The sequence below is a fragment of the Kwoniella pini genome, chromosome 2 (assembly GCF_000512605.2).
Source record: "Kwoniella pini CBS 10737 chromosome 2, complete sequence".
Classification (NCBI taxonomy): Eukaryota; Fungi; Basidiomycota; class Tremellomycetes; order Tremellales; family Cryptococcaceae; genus Kwoniella; species Kwoniella pini.
Window position 1 is genome coordinate 415,008 of NC_091717.1, and position 21,334 is coordinate 436,341.

The 21,334-nt window shown below is 40.0% G+C and overlaps 10 protein-coding genes and 1 non-coding gene across 11 annotated transcripts; 8 read left to right on the top strand and 3 right to left on the bottom strand.

The window, feature by feature from the left end:
* Positions 1-156: 156 nt before the first annotated feature.
* Positions 157-2,009, top strand: I206_101473 (uncharacterized protein; the record flags this gene model as incomplete). The annotated part of the gene is made up of 6 exons (XM_070202394.1): positions 157-192; positions 245-303; positions 370-1,030; positions 1,087-1,379; positions 1,477-1,896; positions 1,976-2,009. The coding sequence occupies 6 exons, from the start codon at positions 157-159 to the stop codon at positions 2,007-2,009; spliced, it is 1,503 nt and encodes a 500-aa protein (XP_070058495.1).
* A 362-nt stretch (positions 2,010-2,371) lies between these two features.
* Positions 2,372-3,877, top strand: I206_101474 (uncharacterized protein; the record flags this gene model as incomplete). The annotated part of the gene is made up of 5 exons (XM_019158255.1): positions 2,372-2,687; positions 2,756-2,907; positions 3,041-3,262; positions 3,323-3,606; positions 3,703-3,877. 5 exons carry the CDS (start codon positions 2,372-2,374, stop codon positions 3,875-3,877), a joined length of 1,149 nt encoding a protein of 382 aa, XP_019008868.1.
* A 1,456-nt stretch (positions 3,878-5,333) lies between these two features.
* On the bottom strand, positions 5,334-6,997 carry I206_101475 (ribose-5-phosphate isomerase; the record flags this gene model as incomplete). Its single annotated transcript, XM_019158254.1, has 8 exons — positions 5,334-5,423; positions 5,486-5,572; positions 5,684-5,899; positions 6,017-6,149; positions 6,207-6,303; positions 6,489-6,588; positions 6,670-6,810; positions 6,917-6,997. 8 exons carry the CDS (start codon positions 6,995-6,997, stop codon positions 5,334-5,336), a joined length of 945 nt encoding a protein of 314 aa, XP_019008867.1.
* Positions 6,998-8,778: 1,781 nt separating this feature from the next.
* On the top strand, positions 8,779-10,408 carry I206_101476 (uncharacterized protein; the record flags this gene model as incomplete). The annotated part of the gene is made up of 2 exons (XM_019158253.1): positions 8,779-9,798; positions 9,872-10,408. 2 exons carry the CDS (start codon positions 8,779-8,781, stop codon positions 10,406-10,408), a joined length of 1,557 nt encoding a protein of 518 aa, XP_019008866.1.
* Positions 10,409-10,865: 457 nt separating this feature from the next.
* I206_101477 (uncharacterized protein) lies at positions 10,866-12,055 on the top strand (the record flags this gene model as incomplete). The annotated part of the gene is made up of 8 exons (XM_019158252.1): positions 10,866-11,051; positions 11,119-11,226; positions 11,323-11,418; positions 11,499-11,541; positions 11,604-11,644; positions 11,710-11,797; positions 11,866-11,932; positions 12,001-12,055. 8 exons carry the CDS (start codon positions 10,866-10,868, stop codon positions 12,053-12,055), a joined length of 684 nt encoding a protein of 227 aa, XP_019008865.1.
* Positions 12,056-12,221: 166 nt separating this feature from the next.
* On the bottom strand, positions 12,222-13,231 carry I206_101478 (uncharacterized protein; the record flags this gene model as incomplete). The annotated part of the gene is made up of 4 exons (XM_019158251.1): positions 12,222-12,470; positions 12,540-12,775; positions 12,842-12,991; positions 13,066-13,231. The coding sequence occupies 4 exons, from the start codon at positions 13,229-13,231 to the stop codon at positions 12,222-12,224; spliced, it is 801 nt and encodes a 266-aa protein (XP_019008864.1).
* Positions 13,232-13,533: 302 nt separating this feature from the next.
* On the top strand, positions 13,534-15,189 carry I206_101479 (uncharacterized protein; the record flags this gene model as incomplete). Its single annotated transcript, XM_019158250.1, has 4 exons — positions 13,534-13,606; positions 13,678-13,850; positions 13,911-14,142; positions 14,276-15,189. The coding sequence occupies 4 exons, from the start codon at positions 13,534-13,536 to the stop codon at positions 15,187-15,189; spliced, it is 1,392 nt and encodes a 463-aa protein (XP_019008863.1).
* A 477-nt stretch (positions 15,190-15,666) lies between these two features.
* Positions 15,667-15,746, top strand: I206_101480. The gene has a single exon. It is a non-coding gene; the product is annotated as a tRNA-Arg (tRNA).
* Positions 15,747-16,141: 395 nt separating this feature from the next.
* Positions 16,142-16,696, top strand: I206_101481 (uncharacterized protein; the record flags this gene model as incomplete). Its single annotated transcript, XM_019158249.1, has 1 exon — positions 16,142-16,696. One exon carries the CDS (start codon positions 16,142-16,144, stop codon positions 16,694-16,696), a length of 555 nt encoding a protein of 184 aa, XP_019008862.1.
* Positions 16,697-16,877: 181 nt separating this feature from the next.
* I206_101482 (uncharacterized protein) lies at positions 16,878-18,872 on the bottom strand (the record flags this gene model as incomplete). Its single annotated transcript, XM_070202395.1, has 8 exons — positions 16,878-16,967; positions 17,028-17,220; positions 17,286-17,397; positions 17,449-17,762; positions 17,822-18,462; positions 18,524-18,714; positions 18,773-18,812; positions 18,870-18,872. 8 exons carry the CDS (start codon positions 18,870-18,872, stop codon positions 16,878-16,880), a joined length of 1,584 nt encoding a protein of 527 aa, XP_070058496.1.
* Positions 18,873-19,355: 483 nt separating this feature from the next.
* On the top strand, positions 19,356-20,929 carry I206_101483 (uncharacterized protein; the record flags this gene model as incomplete). Its single annotated transcript, XM_019158247.1, has 4 exons — positions 19,356-19,879; positions 19,946-20,471; positions 20,571-20,814; positions 20,886-20,929. The coding sequence occupies 4 exons, from the start codon at positions 19,356-19,358 to the stop codon at positions 20,927-20,929; spliced, it is 1,338 nt and encodes a 445-aa protein (XP_019008860.1).
* Between the last annotated feature and the right edge of the window lie 405 nt (positions 20,930-21,334).

Sequence of the window (21,334 nt, forward strand, 5' to 3'; positions counted from 1 at the left end):
GCTGAGCGGAAGTGGAGGTCGCGTTCAACAAAGTCTGTGCGAGTGAGTTCTCGCTCTTTCGTTTGCCCCTACACATATATATGTATACACAAAGGTAGATACGTTTTTCCGAATCAACACTGCTTCACACTTCCGGCACAACTACCAAAGACCAAAATGCCTCTGGATTACTCCAAGTGGGACAACCTTGAGGTGAGCTGGGCTTAGAGCTAGGTAATTATAGAATGCTGATGAACGCCATAAGTTATCCGACGACTCGGATATCGAGGAGCACCCAAATGTAGATAAGAAGAGTATGATCCGGTGAGCGTGTGTTTTTGACGCTACTGTCAGGCCAATTGACTTCACTATTAATCATCCCTTTCCCAGATGGAAACAGCGAGATATACATGAGAAGAGAGAAGCTCGTAAATTACAAATAGCCAAATTGAAATCCGAATTAGAGCTCAACTCGGTGCTGCGACCAAGAATAGAAACTATCAAGAAGGGAGTTTCGGAGAAAGGCTTGAATCACTATAGATCAGTTCAACGTCGCATCAAGGAAGCTCCTTCAGATGAAAAGCCAAATACCGGATCACCTAATCAACCTACGTACGATATGATGATTTCGCAATTACTTCAGGATGTTTACCGAGAATCAGCATGGATAGTGGATGGTTCTCAAATTGCTAAAGATGGTAAAGTCTTAGATAAGAATGGAGGGTTTATCAGTGAATCATCAGGTCAACCGGACTGGTCAAATGAAATGAATTTATCTGAATCAAAGCAAAAAGGACTTGAAATTGCCTTAGAGGAAAGGTTGGATTGGCATATCAAGGAACTGAATAAAAGGGATTTAGCTGTAAAAGCGGAAATCGAGAAAGAGGAGAAAGAACAAAGTAAGAAGATTACAAGTGAAGGTATACATGATGGATGGAGTCAAAGTAGTGTGAATAAAGCTCAACCAAGTCCGCTGGATGATAAGCCCAAGATACCGAAGAAAAAGGAGACAACGGAGACTATCGAGGTATTGAATCCAAAAGGTGTAGAGGTGAGTATGTGCAATTGCGCTTCTGGACTGTTCCAACTAACGAGACCTCACGTCAGTCCCCATCTACGACTTCCGTCGAAACTGACGAAGACGAATCATTCGGTCCTCTTACACCTTCAGCCAAAGCATTTGCCAATATACCTTTGGGCGCGTTTGAGAAGTCATTTGCTTTCATTCAGAAAGACTCCTCTGTTTTGACAGAAGCCACTCACGACTCATTACTGGCCGAAGCTTTTGATGCTGAACGAAGAGGAGATAAAGGATTGGCTCAACGATGCGTACATCAAAGCTTATTGGTAAACTATTGTAGGCAGCTGGGCAGAGATGGTGTAGGGCTATTCTTCCAGAAGTGAGTAGATCGTTTACCTCTATCCGACCTTTTCTTGCCCGGTCACGACCGGAGATTCCGGTTGAAGGATGTTCGCTGACAGAAATTAATCGCTTAGGATGATCTCGCGAAATCCCAAATCGATTGAAATGTTTATGCAAGATTTCAATCAAACTTATACTCGAATCGCCACACGAACAGTTGAGATGATAGCAGAGGAAGAAGCTGCTGGGGAGAGAGAACAGATTCAACTTGTAGCTGAAGACCCTTCCGTTGAGATCGGTTTCAACCTTCCAGATGGACCGCCTCCAGTCGACTTACGACTAGAAGGCGAAGGTACAGAGGAGATGGATATAGAACAAGTCAAAGCTTTCTTACAACGTAAATGGGATATTTTCCAAGCTTTCCCCGACAATCTGAAGAATGCTTTGAAAACCGAGAAATTAGATGAAGTGAACAAGGTGTTGGGTAAAATGAAGGTTGCTGAAGCTGAGAAAGTTGTCGAGCTGATGCAGGAAGGTGGAATGTTGAGCTTCAGGTGAGGAAATTATCCTTTCCTTTACTCCTTTTGCAGATGTGTTGGTATGGGTACGAGCTGATGCATTTCGATCGCGCAGCGAACGAGGCGTTAGAGACATGACTCAAGGCTAGTTTGGATGGCCCTCTTTGCCGTTCGTTCACGCCAACATTGCATAGTACGGATCAGAGGCGGAGTCGTCGGCTGCATTGTAGTTATCCAACACCATGCATTGTATGTGCAAAACCTCGAAAATCCGTTCGCCTAATCATTTTGATGATCGATAGGTGATCAGGGTCGGTCCGCGACGGACCGGGTAACCTCCACTTCGCTGGACTACATGCTGCTCTCTCTTGCTAAAATCGTCCATAAATAGCACTACACCATGTCAAGTTCATCTAATTTCCCTTGACTTTCTAGCCTTTACAAGTACAGTCTCGTGCAGCGGAGATTACTGACATAGCAAAAGGTCATATCGAGCAGTGATTGTTAAACGATGACTTCCATTAGATCCCGCAAAGCAGGTGGTCCTATCAAGACTTCAATATTAGGTACAGGAATGTCATTATCGGTATTCCATGAACCTTCTGTATCTCTCTTACCTGATCAATTCAAGCTTCATTCAATCTACGAGAGATCACCTAAAGGTAGACTTGATCCACTTATCAAAGCTGGAAAGTTGGACAAAGTGAAAGTTGTGAGAAGTTTAGAAGAAGTTGTGAATGATGAAGAAGTTGAATTAGTAGTGATTAGTACACCTAATAACACGCATTATGAATATGCAAAATCACTACTAGTAGCTGGGAAACATGGTGAGCTGGGCTTATGCTTGTTTTGTTAACCTTTCGAGAAGTAGGCTGACGGTCTGTATATCTTCTAGTCCTTATTGAGAAACCTGTTTGTCCCACTTACCAAGAAGCTTCAGAACTATATGATATAGCAGAGAGGAACGGTTTGATCATTGGTGTTTATCAGAATAGAAGATGGGACAGTGATTTTTTGACATTGAAGAAATTGTTAGATTCCAACAAGGTAAGTTGAATTGTTTCTTCACCATCAAGTATCCATACTATCTGTAACTCGTTTCAATTTCTATCAGATAAATTTCGTAATAATCGATAATGATATGTTGGCTAATTCCACTTCAAACTACTAATACATACAGCTTGGAGATGTGCTCGAGATGACTTCTTCTTTTGATCGTTATCGACCACTTCCTTCTACATATAAAGCCGGAGAAAATTGGAAAGAAACACCAGGAGAATCAAATAATTCAATCTATAATTTAGGTAGTCATTTAATTGATCAAGCTATCGTTTTATTTGGTCAACCAGATGAAATTAGTGGGAAAGTATGGGATTCAAGAGGTATAGGATTGGATGAAAATGTGAGTAAATTCAATTATTGAATAACGTTTATTGATAATTCTAAATCATTGGTTTATTAGTTTGTAGTCAATTTATATTATCCACCTACTCCTCCATCTAAATCACTGAAAACTGTTACCCTAAAAGCATCTATCTTATCTCCTTTACCTCATCAATTACGATTTTTGATAAAAGGTTCAAAAGGTTCTTATGTTAAATATACTTTACCAACTTCTCATCCTGCTTTAAAGAAATATACTAGTCCTGCGGATCATGAAGGATTTGACATTGAGCCTGAAGAAGGATGGGGAACTGCTTATATTGCGAAAGAGGAGAAAGACGGTTCAGACTTCACGGAGGAAACGTGAGTAGTCCTCTCTGACTATGGAAGAAATCGAGCTTTGGCTGTATCTTATTCACACGGTGCATCTATTGTGCTGACCATGATGATCGTATACAGGGTCCAAGCTGTGAGCGGAGATTATATCGGTTTATACAAAAACCTATACGATACGATCAATAGCGGAGACAGAGGCAAGTTAGCGGTGAAGAGGGAAGAAGTTCTGAGTGTTTTGAGAATCATCGAATTGGCTAGGAAGAGTTCTGAAGAGGGAAAAGTTTTGTCTTTTCAATAGGTCTCCAGGCCATGAACTCTTTGACCCACCCTCCGTTGCATGGAATGATTGGGGTATAGTGCGCAAGGATGCAATTGTCAAGAGCCGTTGATAAGTCGAAGACAATTTTGGGTAAACTTATATCCTTCATATTCCGAGCGAATCTGCTCCGACTGACCCATTGCATTCTTACTACATCATCTTGGCCAGGAATCACAGTCTTTTGAGCTTTGTCAACGCAAGGAGTCTATGAGTCATACTCTTTGCCTAATCTTTGAAGACATATAACGACATTGATCATCATCTCTTGTAAGATTCCTTGAGTAGATAAAGGATAGTAGATGGAAGACTAGACTCATCGAGTTGATTGCACATTTCTCCCTGAGTATATTTTCAGTAAACACATTTGTTCTATGAGGCTTTTTGACTTATCCTTCTCAATCAATAATGTATATTTCATCTTACATACTCACTATTTTCTTGCTCTAAGCCAAATTACTAGTCAATCAAACACGCGATCATGCTTCCATCAATCAATACTATCTTACTCGCATCAACTCTAGGCTTAACAACTCTAAATACAGCTTCAACAACCGCCCCCGAAATCTCGGTAAGGTAAACTGAAGGTAATGATGATATGACAAAATCATCTAAATCAAAACCAAAATTGAAATCAAATTGGGATTCATGTTTAAGAGAGGTTGTAGATGCTTCGAATGATATGTTGTGTCTAAGAGTTTATTTAGGTACATAAAATTGTGATCAAGGTGGACAAAAATGGTTTTTTAATAATATTTATGAAGGTAGTATTTCGCCTGTAACAATTGGGATTTGATTTCGAATGAAACCAAACATTTCACTTTAAACAGCTAATAGTACAAATGACATTGGACATTATATAAGCTTAGGAGAACCTAATGAAATTGAAAATCAATCTCGAATTTAAGGCATCTTTATTTTGAGAGAGGAGAAAAACTATTTTTCTGATCTTTTGAGAAATTCTAGTTGGATCTCTAGAGATGATGGTAGAAATTTCACTTGATAAAAAAGATAAATTTTTAAGTGCTGTTTGTCCAGTTGATAATTCAAATGATGGAATTCAAGCTGTTATTCAAACTGAATTTGGTCTCGCAGAAGATGAAGATTCAAACGCGTTTATCAAACAAGGTGAATTAGTATAATGACGTTTCATTAGTGACTCAGTTCATGGATGCTAACTTTGTTGTATTCGTCAGCATGAAACAAGGAGTTTGTTTGAGCGACAATTCGTTTTAGATGAGAGAAAGGGTAAATTGTATTGACATTCTTTGTATGTCCATGTGTATATAATCCTGTATAATGTACATCTTATTTTTGGTTTCCCTTGTCGTATTTGCTTTATCTCTTTCTTCTTTCCCAATTGACGCCTTCCGCTATTTATGTAGTGAGAATGCACTCCCGGAGATACTTGACGAATTGATGTCTTGACCTAAGTTGATTACACTTGAGCCTTCAATTCAGGTATATCAGGGACAGAGCTAATCTTCTCCATTGAACCATCCTTCAATCGGGCAGACACGGTACCGTCCTGCGAGATAGCAAATGTTAAGTGAGTTGAACACCATTGATGGAGTTGAGAGGGGTCCTCACCTCGTTACCAAAGTAAGCTGCTTCAGCCATATTACAGAACAATCCAACTTCAACAACACCGGTCAACATTTTGATTCTATGTAAGAGCTATAACATGGTATCAAAAAGGGTAAATCAGCCAATGTTTCGGTGATACTTCAGCTCATAAGATGTAAAACAACAGAGCGAGGAAGTGGTAGAATAGAGACGATGACTTACACCGATAGGATCTTTCATCATTTCCACAGGGAAAGGCGCATCGATTATGAAGTTACCATTATCCGAAACGACTGGACCGGCCTTCATCTTTCCCATCCTCAAGCTCAATCCAGGTTTACCATTCGGTAAAGTTGATGGAGAACCCATATGAGAGAGGTTGGTAAGGACTTTAGCGTATGCAAAGGGGGCTACTTCTATTGGTATACCCTGAGTCCACTGCAACGTGAATGGTCAGTCAGAAGCTTGGCACGGGTCAATTGGGAAGAACAGAGCAGCACGGATGGTGACGGCGACATGAAGGAAGAATCAACCGTATTATATAGGGTCACTCACAGTCGTACCCAAGATTTCAGAATTCTTTCGGTAATCCGCTACAATCACCCAAGTATCCGCAGCTTCCGCCAATACTTTCTCACGAAGTTGACATGCGCCACCACCTTTGATCGAATTGAGCTCATTGTCCACTCTGCAGTGAAATGAATGTCAATATGATACATTACTCCACGGTGATAACACCACTCACTCGTCAGCCCCATCGATAGTTACGTCTATCTTTGCGTATTGATCTACATCCCCGAGGGTGAGCCCAGCCTTGATGATGAGTTCTTTGGATTGGAAACCTGCGAATCATCGTATTCGGCCGATCAGCTCCCGGTCAGTTTCTCTCCTCCAAGCATCATTCTATGCTGCTCTAGAGCTGATTCAAAGGAATCCCAACATATTGTCTATAAACCACAAATGTCGCCCACTTCGCCATCACCCGGTTGCCATGTAGACATTTTGTGCTGAGAGAACGCGGACTCACCGGTAGGCAAGAATACCCTATCCTTGTTAGCATCGAAACCTTGAGCTAAAATTCGGTCTACGACATAAGGGACAGTTGATCCGGATCCAATACCGATGACCTGATGAAATCGTGGGAGATAATGTGAGCTGTTCATATCCACACTTTAAAAACTGAAATGAGCGGCAGATCAGAAACTCACTTTATGTTGAAGAGCAATGTGTCGGTCTACGGCTGCGAAAGCTGCTAATCTTTTGGCTGCCTCTACAGCGGGCAATACTGGTAGAGGAACGGAAGTTGGAAGTTGTTTACCTGGTGTGAGTGGTTGAGTGGGAGGGACGAACTGGGATATAAAGGTTAGTCAGTATAAGAATATTCAAACTTTTGGCCAGAGCAGAGGCGCACGAAGTTTCCGGTGCCCATTTGAGTTACAAATAAGCTGCACTTACAGCAGGATTTGATACTTTGATATCGGGAGCATCCGCAGTATTGTATTTGGATTTCAACAGATCCACAGTTGGAGTAGGCATCTTTCTACGTGCTAACGAAACTGTTCTGGTGAAAATTGTAGTTGAAATGATGACGGTAAGTCGGACCACTTGTCGTTTTGGAGATGAGCGACCTTGCAGTTGGAAGCAAAATGAGCCTTGTTGACAAATTGATATATATGATGTTGGTGATATTTTTACACAGCGGATGAGAAATTCCATTCCTTCATAAATGGCCCGGTCGATCAGCCGGAAATCCGGCTCACATACTACCATAAGAATAGAATCAAAAATATCATGACGATATCACTTTTGATGCTCCCCTTATCAGATCAGCGTAAAATAAGACAATATGCCACGTAAAGATATATGGAAAATTTCGGATAATCATACCATGTGGTCTTAAGGGATCAATTAAACTACCGCTTGGTTCTGGAATATCAAGCCTAGACTTTCATATATCACTTGACGCGACTTGTTTCTTTTGTTGGTGTTGTTGCTTGGTCCTTGTGATGTATTATCCTCATCGTCATGGAGATATGTCCTACATAAGATCATGACTCCACAGTACAAAAAAGGGCATCAACAATCTAATCCGCCTTTTAGCGGATTTGATATCTGCTTGTACAGTCTAAAGAGACCCACCCTCCATTGGGGGTGTGAATGCGATCATCAATCGTCCATTTTGATCAGATTTTGACCCAACGAACACCCTGCCAAACGCCTTTCAAGTGGTTTTGCATGATGATGGATTAGCTGCACAAGCATGGTGCGGAATTCGCGATATGATTATGAAATGATGTGATAGTGATCCACGTGCAGCATGAATTCAGATTGATTAGCTTTCGTAGTAAGCCTCGATACCCATCCAAAGTGATAAATCTATGACCCCCGATTTTTTTTCGGACCTGAAGCATAAGGAATTCCTGATTACTTTTCGGGGATTCACAAATATAAGCATCCATCTTCGATAATTTTGTACACTAGGGATTCTCTGTATGAATATGCTTGTCGTTTAGAAAGGGTAAATAGGAGGTGGCTGTGATCACCTTCAACCATGCAATTCCAACTCTTCGTAAGGAATGCTTTCAAACCCTACATTTGTATAGATGACTGGATCATCAAAATTGAGTCCAAGGTCCAGAGCGTTAGTTCAGGTTGCAAATGTATTAATTCCATTGCATAATTTCGGTAATAGCGCAATCGATATCTCTGGTATCAATCGTCGTAAATGATAAATAAAATAAATAAGTCACCTCATATTTGTTTTCACGATGTATCTTCAATCATAACTCAACATCATTCATATCAATCTTATTGCTATGATCAAAATCCATGTATATATATATCATTATATTATCTCGTTCCGGACACCTGCTTATAAAAATGGTTCAAGACGCTCAGACCTCTTAGGATATCTCTGACGTCACGTCGCTATCAGTATAGAATCAATCGTCAATAATTCATCGAAAATTGTAATCGCAACTGGACAGGAAAAGCTACAATCACCTCTGATACATTTGTTATCGAAATCAAATACAGCAGAATTCATAATTGTATCATCGATCAATCATTGTCAGCCTCTTGGACGATAAGTCAAGGGTCCAGACTTCAAATAGATCTCTTATTTAGTTAATACGAAGATGCCTTTGATACGGTGAATCAGGCGTCAGGAAGCAGCGATAGCAACAGGTATATTTAGATATCCATCAGTAATATACAATACTGGTTAAAATCATTAATAATCAACAATCATCACAGAAGCAAATTGTCGAACGATAGCATATCAGTCCACGATTGATTACACAGCAAAATAACACACCATGACCTCCTTAGCAAGTTCACCATCTTCATCCTTCATCATGTCATATAGACCTACATCACCCCTTTCCCGACCTGGTTCACCACTATCCAGCTCATACACAAAATCAAGATCAACATCACCATTTCCCTCTCATACACATACGCATAACAATAAATCCAAATCAATTTCATCTTTACCTCCTCACTCTATACATCGCCTTACAGACACTTATTATCCAACTTGTCAAGCTGGACCATCGAAAATAAGTTCTAGTACTTTGACAAGGAGCTCTTCCTTCCAACCGTGTCATGCAAGCAGGTCTACCGCTAGATCCCGTATTATACAAGATGAAAATACTATTCCTAACGGTACTGGCTTATCACGATCATCATCCATTAGATCAATTAAATCAAAACGAAGACCTTCGATATCAGGTACTATCTCACCTTCAAGATTACCTTCTACCGATTGCGTGTCTTATTTCCCTCCTTTCGAAGATATGGGTAGTCAAGCACAAGAAGGAGAAAGTGAAGGCGGATCTGATTTCAATGTCGCAAATCACTCCTCTAGCAGAGGCTCAACGAAAGACGAGAGACGTGGACACCATGTCAAAGGAAGAAGTTTAGGCTCGATAGCTGGAATTATGTCCGCTTCCCTTTCATGGGGTTTATCTTCAATATCATGCACTACGCCTCCTGCTTATCCCGATATAGAGAAAAAGGACGATAGTGCGGTAAAAGCTTTAAACGAGACTATATCTAATGCTGCGAATGGTAAAAGAAGAGTACTTGAGTCTTTCACCCTCACGACGAATCAATCTGTGGGTGAATTCGATCATCTCCCAAGCTCTGCTCTACTGGTTGATGGTCCAGAGAAGATGCATAAAAGAAGGATGAAGAGTGAATTCGAGGTCGATATGGTTTTAAGTCGAAGTAAAAGCTTAGGCGGTAGAAGTGGTCGGACGACTTATAGAGCTAGAGTAATGGGAGAGAAAGTAGTAGGCGAGGAAGATATAGTGGAAAGTCTGCTTATGGCAGAGGTGAGCATATTTCCACTATAGCATTTCCAGATTAATTGACGTTATACTTATTAAGTTCTGTTTTTCAATTTAGACCCCCTCTAGACCTCTTACCACTCGTAAACCTCGACCAAACCTTCGTTTACCTATACCGACATTAGGTAGTTGGAGATTTCCACTTGGTCCCTCTCCACCTGTAACTTGTTTATCTCCCGATATACCCCTAGAAGCATTTAATCATGCTATTGATAATCCATGTTCTTCTACTCCTTCAAGATTGATTTCTCCGATGAAAGTGATTATGACAAATCAAGAAGAAATAGATTTAATAGAATATGAATTATCACCTTCACCAACAAGTTCAAATTCTTTTGAATATTCACCTTCTACTCCTCCTAAATCTAATCAATTAAATCATAACTCTGATGTCGAAATCTCGATTAAAAACCTCAATTCATCTGCGTTGTGGTCTGAATCTGTCTCTGAGAAGGAGTTAGATCTGAATTTGAGAAGAATAGGAAGTAGGACTAGTGAGATGAGTTGTGAAACCATTAAACAGGAGGATTGGAAGGATCTTACTCCTAAACCCAGTAAGATTCTAAAGCGGCATGAGGGTTTGAGTGTTATATAGGATACAGGACATTCCATTTAGCATCATGTATTTTATACAGTACTCTGGTATAACCTATGCATATGTTTCTTGTGAGATGACATAAGTATACTCAGTCTTTTTGGTCACGACTACATCATGTCACGAACCGTATAAAACATGTTGCAAGGAATAAAATAAGTAAACTAGTTTTAATGCAATTACAATTACGAGGCGATTCAGGGTCACAAGACGGCTGATCATTACGAAACATTACGAAACTGTAATGTTCAATGATATTTTGAATGTAAATTGAATACAATCTATTACCCTGTGTCTGTATTTGTTTGTTTGTTTTTTGGTGGATTGTTTTTGAGTGGAGGTTAATCACAAAGATGATGTCAACCATGATCAATCAAGAATTCATAATCACCAATCCAAATTATAATCATCTATTATACATATGAATAGCAATAGCAATGATCATATAAATTAGATAATGACGAAAATTAATTCTCCACTTGATGGAATATGTCAAATCATACACGCTACTTTACTATCTCCACCTATCCAGTTTCTACTCGTTTCAAATGTGATTAAAGATGAATGGAAAATATCCTTATTTACTCAATTATATGATAACTCGATAACTTGGTCTAATCATGAATCAATCAAACTTAATCCCGTAGGTTTCCATCTTGCACCAGTTTAAGTATATGAAGTTCAAGCTTATAATTGCTTTCCTTATCCAGATTGGAGCCAAAGAAGAAGATATTGCGCAAGCTATAAAAGAAGGTTTATTACATGTTGATTGTGGAACAAAAACACAAGTATCAATATCGAATATCAATCAAATTCATGTGAGTTTACATACAGGCCAGTTAAGAAATATATTGGATTTCCAGTAATTTTGCTTTAAAAAGAAAAGGAAGTTTTACTAAAATATACGATTTTAGGTACATTTCTTAATTAAACCTGAACCGAAAATTATAAGTTTGAAGTCTGTAGAAATAGTAAACAATGTGATGGGTTTATTAAATGCGACATATCAAGTGAGCTTGCCTGTTTCACACCCACGTATACCTCATTCTACCGCAAGAAGAGGAATGCAGCTGATCCCTTAATTATGAAGCTGTTGAATCGACCTCAACCAAAAGTCAACGGTAATTCCGAAGGTGAGAACAAGTTTTCGCTGTTTCCAAACTCATGTCTATAATTAAACATTGAATCATGATAGCAGATATCAGAGAATTAAAATTACAATTATCTCAAAAAGACGTAAGATGATCGATTATACTTTGACGAAGTCGTATCTAATAGCTTATACCGTTCATTCACCATAGTCTGAAATCGCGACTCTAAATTCGAAACTCTCAAGTTTGAAAGCTACCGTAGTAAGAGCCACAGCGTCAGATGTGAATAGAAAGAAAGGTGAGGTTCAGCTTTTAGACAATTCGATTTTCGAAAGAGAACAAAAATAGCTGATGTCTTATGTACAGTACAACAATCACCTCAAAAAGTAAGACCTTTACCTGGTGCAAGTCAATTACAACCTAATCAGAAAAGGTAAGTTGGCATCTGGTCCGCATGATTGCATAAAAAAGACAGTATTGATCTGTTCAATCACGGTACAGAAGGAAGGTCGTTGAAGATGAATTTGCTGGAAGTAGCAGTGACGATGAGGATTGACTTGACTATTCACTGGCGATTGGTCGACACGGTTGGCAAGGCGAGATGCACAATCAAGTTGTACATTTGATGATTATTGTATGTTGTAATATATTGACTCACATGAACCTGTATATTATAGATATGTATTGGAATACCCGACAATCTCAAAGTGGATAAGAAACCGCTAAGACCTTGTAGAGACTCCTTTCACGCCCCATTTCCTCTTCATACCTTTCCCACTTACTATACCCTTCTTATCCATATTCGCATCCTCACCTGCATTTTGTACTCTGCTATAATTGACTACACCCAATTCAGGCGGTATATCACCACGTTCAGTAGCTGTCAATTTAATGAAATCTAACAGAGCAGTAGTAATTTGACTTGGAGGTTGATCGTGTATAACTTCTTCTTTAGGTTGATGATTATTTGACTAATCAAATTCAGAGGTCAGCTAGGAGAAAATGTCGCGCAAAATCCTAGCTAACGCATGAAAACTCACGTCTACTTTCGAAGTATCTAATAAAGTCCATTTTCCAGGTAAAGAAGGGAACCAATCTTGAGAATATATCGGTTTGATACCTTTCTCATTTCGCTTTCTTCCAGACATTGAATTGAGATCAGGTTTACGATCTTCACTTTCGGTCGCAGTTTCTTGTGGATCGTCGTCGAATAATAACAAGTTCGGCAAGTCCGGAGAAGGAGGAGAAGATATTTGATCGTATTGGATCTGAGGAGCTGATAGAGAATATGTCGATTTAGTAAACTGTCCAATCGGATGTGCCGATATATAAGTTCATTTACCTTTTCCTCTCTTTCTCTTCGATTCTCTTTTCAGCCTTTTAACTCCCCATCCACTCCCCTCTTGAGCAGATACAAGATCAATAACGTTGACTTCTTGTCGACCTGTCAAATGAGCATATTCGACTGAATCTTCAAATAAATTGGTGATATCTATTGTCTTAAAATCAGCATAATTATCCTTGAATTCCCATGAAAGCCTGCTGTAATCAGAATGACTGACTCACGGTGTTCGAGTAATCTTTCAATCTCTGCTAGAGCTCCAGCTTCCGCACCTTCAAATCCCCTTTTCAATAATAGATCAACTATGACTTGTCGTAAGTACGTCGAAGGGACATCAGGTGAGATATATCTCGAGCTTGATGAAGATGGCAGCGAGGTCAAAGTTGACATATTAGAGTGTGTATGCGGTTGTGATGGTGTTCTAAAGGCGGTTAAGAGATAAAAGGGAAGAAGAAGGTTGAATCTGAATCATTGTCAATGGATTACGGAATGTTTACGGTCAAGAATCAAAAGTGGAGGAGGTTCGTGCGTGTTCGTTACTGATTTCTCACTTCTTCGCTGCGATTTCACTTACTGTTTGCTCATCATTTCTTGGTGTTGGATACATACACACCATCCAGGCAGAGATCAGCTCCTCTCCGTCCATATCTGCCCGAGAAAAAAGTAAATTGCAACACGGTTGCATCACCAAGATGATCTCGAGTCACGAGAATACGATTCTACTCCTTCATCCTGCAACAGTGAATCCTTCGTCATTCTTATCTCGTAAGTTGGCTTAGTGAGAAGCTGATAAGCTCTATCTCCGGGCGATCATGCTGATGCTCTCACCCCTATAGGTCTGACGAACAGCGTAATTGATGATACTGCAGAAGATATCACTTGGAAGATCGATAATAAATACTACACTGCAAACGTGACTATACAAGCTATACCTCTGGATAAATCTTCCGACGAATTTTTGATACCTACATGGAGAGATGTAGATGTCATAATATATACATTCGAGAAGGTGAGCCAATATCTACCGCAACTCATCGATCTGTATTTCATTATTCTGATCTCTTCCTAGACACCGGTGTCATCACCGCCTACTTTGATCAAGCTTCTTTCGACGCCAAGGGACATAGCTTTGGCAATACGCACTGTACCAAGTCTTACTATGGATACCGAATACCAGGAAGGGGATGAAGGTGTGTCAGAGGAAACAGGAGACGCCCTGCAAATGGAAGAGATATCTGAGGAGATAGGCATGGAATTTATTGATGAGGTGAATCACCTGACAGAGGACGACGACGAGAGGCGTAAGTACTTCTTTTGTATCTTCTCACCTCTTCTGCGCTTCTCAGCCTGGCCTCTCGATCTTTCCCTGCCATTGACCTTATCGCCACACTTACTGACACTCGAGATTCAAAATATCGCTGACCCATCTTTTAGCGATGGAACCACTCGAAGTAATTCGCCAAACCCTCCAAACCCACATATGGCCAAATATGGCACGCAAACCCCTAAATGTGGCCAGTACTTCCCAAATCCCTACAACCATTTCACCTAGCTCCTCAACCTCTTCATCTCCCAGAACACACGCCTTTCCTGAAACCTTTCAAGCTTCAATTAACATAAATCCACCTATTGGCCCGTCCGGATCAAGTTTTCCAGGGTTAGATGAATTACGAGCGGAGATTTTCAAGGCGGATTATGGAGATATAGATAGGTTGAATAAGTTAGATGATGATTTTGGTTTTAGTGGTTTAGGACCTTCGCAAGATGAATATACTAGATTGGAGGAATGGTTAGATTCAGATGAAGAGGGTGGGGATCTAGATGATTATCAAAGTATACAAGACGATGTCAACGCTATTGATCCTGATAATATAGGTGAAACAGCGCTAGATTCTGAGCCACCAAGGCCACCGAACGTAGAAACCTACATTGACACGAACGAGAATGACGCTGGTCAATTGTCGAATATACAGGAAGGAGATTGGCAAGATGAAGATGATATGAAGTTTGATCCTATTTTATCTGATTTACCACCAAAATCAACAAGGACAATACAAAAGAATGAAGAAATAGAAAATAAAGAAAAATTCGAAGATGATTTCGATGATTTTGCCGAGTTTCAAGATGGTCCTTCGGTCAGTTCAAGAAATCCGAATCTAGAAGATCCAACATTATCATTGGATCCTACACCGCTTTTGCTTCATTTACAAAGTGTCAGAGCAGAATTAGCTGGTGTGACCGACGAAGATGAAAGAAGGGTAAGAGCTGGAAAAGAGGTTCAACAGATTTTAGCTACGTTAGGTCTAGGGGAGATGGAAGATGATTTGGGTTTGGAGGAGATGATATAAACGCTTGATATGCAATTCATCGACCCAGTAGATTCGATCAGCTGCGTTCGGATCCTGCCGGGATTAGTTCCATTGCCATTCCAGTTTCTCTTGGGCTCTCTCACCAGCTGGTATGACTTCACTGATGATCTAAACGATTAGGATAACCCATATGTATCTTCAATCCGATGGAGATCAAGCTTCACCCACGCTTGGATCCCGGTCCAGGGGTTATCGAGAAACATAATCACATCGTTTCTTTCCATCGCTGTCAATGAGACTTCAGGTGTGAGAATCGCGCTTCTTGACACCATGCTAATGATTTGACAAGCTTTGATACTACCCCACTATTCGCGCTATTGGAGATCCACAAATCAGTTGAATGGGCCTTATGTACAGTCTATACGAGGAGCAACTTCTGTTGTGAGATTACGCCAACATGGTTGAGGGCGGTCACAAGACTTATATTCGTTTCAAAGAACCAATTTTTAGATTATTGCCGGCGTGGCGTAGTGGTAGCGCTTTCCATTCCTATGAGATATATGGAAGGGTCCGGGGTTCGAACCCCCGCGCAGGTTCTCTGCTAGAGGAAAGGCTCTTTTTGTGACCCCTTGCGGCATTCATCCGCATTTGTCGACATGGTGAGAAATTGTTATAATGTTGGAATTGGAACAAGAAATCAGAATGAGGATGGTAGCCTCCTTGTATGACCATGTATTTTGTAGGATAGACACTTATTGTCATAAAGCCCCAATTTTTAAGACCATGATTACGGATAGATAGTATGATAGAAGACCGATAATTAATGACGCGAAATACATACCATGTGGGTCATATCGGACCTGAAATGTTGACCGAAATGAGATTAATACGAAATCTCATAATTAATTGCTGTATATAAATGAGCACTATATACAAATCAACTTTGTATCATGTATCGGTCAAACGTATGAGCGATAATACAGTTTCAACAATGAGCTATACCATAAGACCAGGTGTTTCATCCGATTCAAAAGCTTTATCAATTTTATTAAAAGAATCATTTTATCAAGCATTTCGAAATGTAGAAGGAGTAACAGAAGAATTCTTTAATAATTATTTTAAAACTACACTTAATCCTAATAATTTAAAAAAAGTATTAGAAAATGATAAATGGACTTTTTTAGTTGCTGAATTAGAAAATGAACCTGAAAAATTACAAGGAATGATTCAAATTTTACATCCTAATAATGATGATAATGATGAAATTTCATTTAAAAAGAATTTAAATAAACAAGTTCATTTATCTAGATTTTATCTTTTACCTTCTTCTCAAGGATCAGGTCTTGCTTTAATTTTATTTGAAGAAATATTAAAGATTTGTAAAAATTTAAAATATACAACTATGGAATTAGATGTTTTATCTACAAATTATAGAGGAATACGATTTTATGAAAAGATGGGATTTAAAAAAATTAAAGAAGTACATAATGAAGGTGATGATAAATTTAAAAGGGTTGATTGGATTATGATTAAAGATTTAATATAATTGTGGCATACATTACTGTAGAGGATTCTTATAATTGGTTGTAATTTCATCATATACTCTCCGAACAGATCAAAGTGTTCACACGAGGCTATGATCATATAGTATGCATATACAAAAAGCTCAACTTGAAAATCGTCAAATAATCACAATTCTGTTTTGATTCCGTCTGTCCCTATATCTCCTACACAATCTCGTACTTGTCAACGGTCAATATCCTCTCTTGAGAGAATGTTTGCTCTGATCCATCTTCTATCAATACCGCTTTGGCGACCTGTGAAGAATTGCAGTTAGCGTTGCAGGCATCGACCTATTCCGTCGAAACTTCACTCACTTCTACATCGGCCAAAGAACCTGAAGCTGCAAATCCAACTTGAACGGGGAAGAAAGCGTCTGCATCTCCTTGACACCTGAACTCTAGCGATCCGTTTGAGTTCTCCGAATCGATAGTGTCTATTGTCCAGACAAAGGAGTTGCCTGAGAGTCGCCAGTCTGCTTCTCCCGTCACGGAGGGTAAAGCGCCGGATCTGTGAATGCGCGATCCCAATCGTCAGTTATCTAGATGGTACAAAAATTGCTGGGAGGCACTCACGGAACGGGAATAGAGATGACGACGTTTCGTAATGTAAGATGTTGAGCCTCGAGCTCGTATTCCACAGCTACATCCGATGTACCGTCTCCTCTTGGTTGTGGCCAGACGGTGACTAGATGCCGCGTCAATCGAGAAATTATGCTAGGGTGATGAACCGACTCACCATTCAAAGGCACATGACTCTCATCTTTACCAGTCATTCTCCATCTAAGCACACCCAAACCTTGTCCAACGGGGAAATTCCTACTTGGATCTTTGAGTCCGATAATCTTCTCACTACCGCTGAACTTGGCAACATTGGGATGTTGCTTGAATTGTAATTCCGAGTACGCATCTTTAGGTGCAAGAGTCAATCTAATCTTCGATTGAGCTGCGTCGGTGATTCTCAAGTCTAGGTCACCTTTCAACTCGAACGATTCTAATCCACCATCTCGGAGAAGGGTTAAAGATAGTTGCTCTTTGATCGTAACGTGAATGCTACGGGGGTCACAGAGATCAGCTTGATTAGATCATACCCAGAGACAGTATAGACTCACCTATCCTGCTCAACCTTTTCCAAGACGTCAGCTGAGACTTCCGTCTCAGCAGGTACTTCAGGTTCCGGTTCAGGTTGAGGATAACTGATATCCTCTTCCACATCCGGTTCTCCACCAATCGCAGCATTAATCAAATCCGATTGTTTACCGCCCTTTTTACCTAATTTCATACCTGATCCTGTGAATTTAGGTTTCGATGGTTGACTTTGGGATTGATTTGCTGATGGTGTTGGAGTTCGATATTCAGTTTGAGGAGCTTCATATCTTGGTACATTTGAATATCCACCTGCCATTCCACCACTTCCACCTCCATAACCAGATCTTGAAGCACCTCCTGTAGCTTGAGCCAAACGTTGTTGTTCTCTCCTTTGCATTTCAAGTTGTTTAGCTCTTCTTTTAAGTTCTTCTTTAGCTTCTGCTTCTTTGTTTCTCGCTATAATCTCTTGTATCTTTTCTTCGTGTGATTCTCCTTCTAATACGTTTCTAACTTGGTTCAATGATACATTCTCCTTGTATCCCAACGAAACTACCTCGTCAAAAGCGCAAAGTAAGTCGAATGCATGATGTAAGATTGCTGGTTCTGACATAGCTGGAGTAAGGGATGAAATAAGTCGAACGAGAAGGGAGAGGGTTTTGATGTCCTTGTTTGGCCGAACTATCAGCTAGTCATTGCAGGCTATTCAATCCACACATCTGACTCACTTGTAGAATATTACTACCTTTATTTGTGATTAACAAAACATAAAGCTCCTCAAAAGGTTGGTAGACGAATCTAACATCGTTAGTCTCGACTGTTGTGTGTTGGGAGTTGACGGGAATGAGTTTTGGGAAAGCAGCTAATAGTCCGTCGACTCTTGATCTAGGCATAGGTCGGAATTGCCTTGACAGGAGGGCTACACGATATGATCAGTATGGAATCTGGATGCCAAAATAGTCAATATAGGAGCTCACGTTTACCACTCCTGGTACAGATTGACGCAGCGAGAACGACCTGCGATTGTTGTCAGCGACATCCCATATGTTGACATCCGCATTCGTTGTGACTCACCATTGTACCTGCTTCAGTGAACCTTGAGCTTGAGCTAGCCTATTCTTAACTGTTCTTGATGAGCCTCAAGTCGTACGAAACATCCTACAAGAGTGACAGTTGCCTATGAATTGGACGTGGCAACAATACGAGCGCGTCACAACCATTCATCCCACCATAGCCTCTTTCGCCGCTATTTCCGTCGAAGGTGGCACTCATCTTGGCGTCGTGTTGAATGCGTTACTTGGAACATCACATCTCCTTTATATTCTGATACATCTTAAACCTTCTTCCTCACCTCAAATCGCTAACTGAAAAGTACCAGTTGATATCTCTTTTCTCTCTCTGTCTCTCTCTGTTCTCTCTTTCTTCTCTTCTCTCTCTGTCTCTCTCGTATATTCCGGGCATCGGGTCTGATACTTTTTCATTCTCATTTTATTAATTTATCTATCTGTTGTCTGATTGAAATCATCTCTCTACCTCTCAATAAACATATATATATCAAAAATGGATCAATATATTGGACAACCTCAACCTGCTGGAGTTTTATCTCAACAACCTCAACCATATGGTATAATTCCAGGTCAAAATGCTGAAGCACCAAAAAAACCTCACCTTTACGTTGGAAACCTTTCAGCAAGAGTAACAGATTATATTTTAACTGAAATTTTTGCAGTAGCTGGACCTGTTGTTCAAGCAAAAATCATTCAAGATAAAAATTTTCAACATGGTGGAATGAATTATGGATTTGTAGAATATTCAGATATGAGATCTGCTGAACAAGCTTTACAAACTTTAAATGGTAGAAAGATTTTTGATGCAGAAGTTAGAGTAAATTGGGCACATCAAGGAAATCAAAATAAAGAAGATACTCAACATCATTTTCATGTTTTCGTTGGTGATTTATCACCTGAAGTAAATGATGATGTTTTAGGAAAAGCTTTTGGTGCTTTTGGAAGTATGAGTGAAGCAAGAGTTATGTGGGATATGAATTCTGGTAAATCCAGAGGATACGGTTTCTTATCTTTCAGGTGGGTTTCTTATTATTCCAAACTTAAGACTGCATGTACGCTGATACAAATGTCCTTGAATCGCAGAGAGAAAGCAGATGCTGAACAAGCTATTGCTACTATGAATGGAGAATGGCTTGGTTCAAGAGCTATCAGAGTAAATTGGGCAAACCAAAAAACCCAAACTGGTACAACTACGCAAAGAGGACCAGGTGGTATGGGCTCACCTGCGCCTGGATTTGGAGGAGGTATGGGAGGTGGATCGCCTGCACCAGCCAACTTCGGTTCAACAGCTTTACAATTTGATTCGGTCGCTCAGCAAACCCCAGAATATAACACTACAGTCTACGTAGGAAACCTTATCCCATACACCACTCAAGCCGACCTTATCCCCCTTTTCCAAGGTTACGGTTATATCGTTGAAATTAGAATGCAAGCTGATAGAGGATTCGCATTTGTCAAACTTGATACTCATCAAAATGCTGCACTCGCCATCACACATTTACAAAATCAATTGGTTCACGGAAGACCTATTAAATGTTCTTGGGGCAAAGATAAAGGTTCAGAAGGTGGTGCTCCTGGAGGAGCTCATCAAGCGCCTGCTTACCCTATGGTGAGTTTAACATCTATCTGTTTATTCATTGTATATACCTACATCAACTTTCTAGTGGGTCTTTATAAGGACTGAGCTGATCGTGTTTTGACCTCTAAGCAACATCAACAAATGGGTTACCCAAACCAATACAACTACTACGGAGGATACAACTATGGACAAACAGGTGTGCCAGGACAACCCGGTCAACCTCAAGGACATCCTCCTGCTCATGCTCACGGTCAAGTAGCTCCACCTGTCCCAGGACAAGAAGCTCAACAATCACAACAAGCTGCTCAAGGTCAATGGGACCCCGCGGCTGCTGCTGCTTATTATCAAGCGGGTGGGTGGGGAAACTATTACAGTGAGTGTTTATTTCAATATTTCGGAAGTCTCTAAGTCGAGTCTTTGGCTAATTTCCGTTGGTCATTTTAGCTCAAGGTCAAGATGGTGCTCAAAATGGTACTCAAACCCAATAAAGGGTTATTTTTGGCAGATTCATATATGTGAAATGATGTTTAGAATATAGCATGTATGTAGTTTGTCGTGTGCTGGAGATGTGAATATCTCAAAAGAAGAATTATACCAAACGTAACACGAAATTACTTTAATCTACCTAACTTTTGTGTTTTTGTTGAGTTTACCAGAATCACACACAATATTTATATCCCTTTCCTTCTCTTTTTGGTTAATCACGTATTGATCGCTCTTTAATCAAGAGAAACAAAAGTGTGAATGAAATGTAGATAGGTAAAGTGCATGTATAAGGGGAAATTATGATATTTATACATACATGATAACGAAGGATAACTTATAATTATTGTTATCGTTAATACAAGTTACATGAGAGAATCGGTAATGTCTCACTGTATTACGCTGAATTC